Here is a 5,060-nt window from a genome sequence, read left to right as displayed (position 1 = left end):
AAAAAAAAAAAATAAGACATGGGCATTTTTATCTTAACAAGCATTGCTCTAAATATTCAGACTCATCCGTGGTGTCAGCTAACATCAGCGACATAATTTCCATATGAGTCAGGGAGTATTCATTGTAAATACTAAATTTAAACATTTCAAACGCACCTTCGCCTACTAGACAAACATGTCATGAACAAGTTCGACAGGGAAAGCAGGAAGTTTAGCAAACACAAAGTTCACATGTAATAAAAATAGTTTGCAGCCCAATTCAACCAAAACATATGCTAAATGAAATTCACATCAAGATCACTGACACATATAGTTATAGAGCTTCAGAATGGCAGAAGATGTGGTTATAATGGTAAGTGCATCCACGCCACCAATCATGTCTGGATTAGTAAAGAAGACGTGCAGAAATAATACTAAATACTACAGCCTAGAACACCACAACTAACAAAATATTGACACTTGAGACAGACTATGTGTGTGTTGCTTCATTCAGTGGCATTAAACTATGACAATTCAGCAAGAAAATTTTAGAGTTTAAATTATGTCACTGCCAGCTTCCAAACCACATGATCATTGAGCAAACAACCAATAATAATGAAGACATTCAAGAACACTCACCTCTGCTTCTATTAACAGTCTGCTAAGCAAATGAAGTGTGTTTACAACAAGATATTAATTTCCAGGCTGATTTGTTTTTCTTGATACTGTGGTCAAACATTTTATCCCTGACAAATCCCTGAGTTTTCCTTTCCTAAATAAACCGCAAACAAATTAACAAGTGTATTACATTATACTGAGTGACCTTATGTTGAAGAAGCTGCTCTCAGTAACTGTTACACAGTAGATGTGCTCATAGGTCTATATAGTGTTATTCGTTTTTGCAAACCACAGTAAAGGCCAGTTGCTCTAACATGCAGGTTTTCCAAATAAGGTTCAGTTCCCCAAATGTTGCCTGCTGGGCTTTTATCCCCACGAGTGCAGCTGATATACACTTACTAACAAAACGACTGTATGTGCACATACATTTTACATGTTATGTTTTGGGCTTTACCTTTGCATATTTGAACATGTACCAGCAGGAGTAGAGTCAGATATTGCCACAGGAACATGATTTACACCAGCTCATGCAAATAATCTGTAGACAGAGTTTCAGAGTCAGACCATTACATAAAACATGCTGACCTGCAAGAAGAATACTCTCCTAATCCTTCAGATATTTCCTTGACACTATACAGGTGAAACTCGAAAAATTAACCTATCGTGCAAAAGTTAATTTATTTCAGTAATTCAACTTAAAGGTGAAAATATATTATATAGACTCATTACATGCAAAGTGAGATATTTCAAGCCTTTGGTATAATTTTGATGATCATTGCGTACAGCTTATGAAAACCCCAAATTCAAAATCTCAGAAAATTATAATATTACATGAAATCAATAAAAAACAAAAAGGATTTTAAATACAGAAATGTCAGCCCTCTGAAAAGTATAATCATGCATATGTACTCAGTACTTGGTTTGGGCCCCTTTTGCATGAATTATTGCCTCAATGCGGCGTGGCATGGATGCTATCAGCCTTTGGCACTGCTGAGGTGTTATGGAAGACCAGGATGCTTCAATAGCGGCCTTCAGCTCTTCTGCATTGTTCGGTCTCATGTCTTTCATCTTTCTCTTGGCAATGCCCCATAGATTCTCTATGGGGTTCAGGTCAGGCGAGTTTGCTGGCCAATCAAGCACAGTAATCCCATGGTCATTGAACCAGGTTTTGGTACTTTTGGCAGTGTGGGCAGGTGCCAAGTCTGCTGGAAAATGAAGTCAGCATCTCCATAAAGCTCATCTGCTGAAGGAAGCATAAAGTGCTCTAAAATGTCCTAGTAGACGGCTGCGCTGACTCTGGACTTAATAAAGCACAGTGGACCAGCACCAGCAGATGACATAGCTCCCCAAACAAACACAGACTGTGGAAACTTCACACTGGACTCAAGCATCTTGGATTGTGTGCCTCTCCATTCTTTTTTTACCTTAACACAACTGACAACAAGAGAAAGTATAACATGTCTCAATTTCTTACCTTTGGCCTGGTGTGTCAAAAGGATATTAAAGGTTATCCTCTGTTTGTAATCCCACTAATTTGGGCAGTGTTCACTTCAGGATATGAGAGAAGGACCAATAAAACACTACTCCCGCCCTCAAATGCCCTCACAAGGATAACCACACCCCTTGCCCCAGGTGTTCACAGGTGAAACAGTCACTATTCCATCAATGCAGCAGTGTTTCCCACAGGATTTTAAGAGACTATGGTGGGTGGACCTCGGACCATGCCCCTCCGGAAGAATATTTTGTACATTTAAAGTTAAATGCATTAATTTGGGGCTAAATTAAGAGGATATCTAAGAATAACTTGAACAATGTTGTACTCTAGTAAACTATGTGATCATAAACCCATTATATAGCTATAAATGGTGATGAAACAGCAACAAAAGGCAACAGATGTAGCCTAATGTTTTTCCAGCAACCCTAATTCAAAGAATAGATAATAAAATAAGTCATTTTCCTAACATTGTGTTGTTTTTTTATTACTTTAATGGACACATTTAATATGTTTTATACTTGTGTATGATATAATCCAATTAATATTATTTCCATACTGGATAGACACCTTATTTTGAAAATCGGACGTTGTCACATATGAATCCTCCTCGCGCTAAATTCATCAAGTCCGACCCAAATTGATAAATAATGTTGTATGTGGTTCTCGTATGTCGTAACATAAAGACTTAATAGCCTCTCTTCAGGTAGGACTCTCATACTGCAACACTTGTCTTTGTAAAGAGAGAAACTGACCGGACAAAGTCGCCAACCTGCCTGTCAGCTCGCACTGGACTGTTTCTGTGGATTTACCATAAAGGCTCGTATACGTGTGCACTCCTAATTTTGGCGCGGCTAGCTTAATCGCCTTCTCAGAAACGAGTGACAGAAACAGGCCGTTGACGTTACCGTAGTTACCTCAAAAGAAAAGTGGTTGTCTCGAGTTGGATGCCAAAGTGTGTGAGTGTGCGAGCTTACAGCAGCGCGGAACAGTGCCCACAAAACACAACATAAGAGGTTTGAAACGCGTGAAAATTTTCGGTTCATTTTGAGACTATGGTGGAGCAAATTAGACTATGGCGGGCCGCCATGGTCTCCTTGATTAATGGGAAACACTGATGCAGTTAATGAAATCTATGCTTGATTAAAAATAAAAAAGCCTGGTATAAATTAATGTGTATATAAAAAATATTAATTGGATTATATCATATTCACATAAAGTATAAAACATTAAATGTGTCCATTAAAAGTAATAAAAAAACAACAATAAAATTTTAGGAAAATTACATATTTTCTTTTCTATTCTTTGAATTAGGGTTGCTGGAAAAACCTTAAATAGGCTACATTAGTTACAGCAACGACAAAGTAAACAGGTGTATGGCGGGACTCAGACGTGACGGAGCCATGAGGTCTCTGGCTGCGAGCATACACATCTTGTCAGTTAGCACGAAACTATTTAAACAATATACACATGCAAAAAGGTCTCTTTTACTCATCTATAACCACAGTAACATAACGAAATGTACTATCAACATGTGTCAAAGTTTACATTGCTTTGTGAGTGGTAATTACTTTAAGAAGGGGAAAAATAACAGGAAACGGGAGGAAGAGAAGCGCGATCCCCCTACTGGAGCCCCGAGGCATTACCAACACATCGACGAGCAATTGACCCACACAGACAAGGATCAGCATTATCTGCATTCCACTTCTTAATATTATTCGCTGTATAGTTTTAAACAGTGACCAAGTTCATATAAACTCTATTATAAACGTTAGCTATTATAAATTAAATTAAATGTCCCAAAAATGAAATACTGCAGTACTGGAATAAACTTCAAAATTAGATTACCTTTTCAAATAGATTACTTGGTATCATACCACTCGTCACACGTCACCGTGGTGGATTCGGGTCTTTTTGGCTTGGCTTGTGTGTGTCACCCCAGCCATGTCAGTGAGACTTAAGCTATATTTATAGTGCAACTACTGATGCCACTGCACTTTGTCGCCAATCCTGTATGTGACAGTCATGGACAGTCAGGGTAGGGAGGGGTTACGGTTTGATAGGCTGGAGAGGCTGATCGCTGCTTTTTGCAGATGATCCTGATGGCATCATCGGTCCTTGACCTTCAGTAGATCGGTTCGCAGCAGCCGGGATGAGGATTAGCACCTCTGGAACTGTCGATTGCCGAAAAGAAGATACTATGTTGTAATCATAAGAAGTATTGTATTTGTTAGTAAATCAAAATGCAGACCACTAATCTACATTAAGACTGGCTATATTATCAGTAGGTTTTAAACTTGTGGTGAGGGTACATTAGGAGAATTTATAACTACAATGCATTTACTATCAATAAGTCTAATTCTAATCAGGTAAGGTGTGATGCTTTTCTCTTGGCCTGTATTATTTTTCTCCATTTTTGTCTGTTAACATCTTAACAGGAGCATCTCAATAGCCTGAAGAGAACATGGCAACAAGTGAATATTAAGTACAAAAACAATTTCCAGAGTGGTAAGTAGCCTAGAAAATAAAATGTGAAAGGTATCTGCAAAAATAGGTGTTGAGCTGTAAATATGTTCACAGCTTGAACAAAATTAGAGAAATAATAAATAACTTCAAAACAACTTTAAAATAAAAGGGTTCCCCCATGATTTTCATATTGGAACTACAGTAAACACATAAATTCATGCATGGTCACAATGTGAGAAAAAACACATGATAGCTATGTAAGTGATGTCAGCATAATAAGACACTTGACAGAACTGTCTTTTGGGATTCTGTTTCCCCCTGTCGGAAATTCTTTGACACACAGCTAAATTAAGTTAGACAGTTAGTAGGCTAGTTCAACGACATAACTTACCTTGATTACTCAGCTGGGAATCTTATAAACTACAGTAATGGAACAGATCTTTCACTTAAATTAGAGAGACTTACGCTCACTACATTCTCCTGTCATTAGGGTCAGGCAAGCCAA

At 38.0% G+C, this 5,060-nt stretch overlaps 1 protein-coding gene across 3 annotated transcripts in view; it reads right to left on the bottom strand.

The window, feature by feature from the left end:
* The window catches only part of LOC123963344 (lipase member H-like), an 8,443-nt gene extending 4,766 nt beyond the window's left edge, over nucleotides 1-3,677 (bottom strand). For 2 of the 3 annotated variants that reach the window (XM_046040139.1, XM_046040140.1), the window contains exons 1-2: nucleotides 2,072-2,199; nucleotides 1,052-1,135 (exon numbers count right to left, since the gene is read on the bottom strand). In XM_046040139.1, the coding sequence (XP_045896095.1) occupies nucleotides 1,052-1,109 (58 nt within the window). In that variant the 5' untranslated portion in view covers nucleotides 1,110-1,135; nucleotides 2,072-2,199. Of the gene's footprint in view, nucleotides 1-1,051; nucleotides 1,136-2,071; nucleotides 2,200-3,660 lie in introns of those variants that run through there. The other variant, XM_046040141.1, reaches the window with a different exon arrangement.
* Nucleotides 3,678-5,060: the final 1,383 nt, after the last annotated feature.

Source organism: Micropterus dolomieu, linkage group LG23, assembly GCF_021292245.1.
Source record: "Micropterus dolomieu isolate WLL.071019.BEF.003 ecotype Adirondacks linkage group LG23, ASM2129224v1, whole genome shotgun sequence".
Lineage (NCBI taxonomy): Eukaryota > Metazoa > Chordata > Actinopteri > Centrarchiformes > Centrarchidae > Micropterus > Micropterus dolomieu.
The sequence above is the reverse complement of the archived record's forward strand: the minus strand, read 5'-3'. Positions and strand labels throughout refer to the sequence as shown.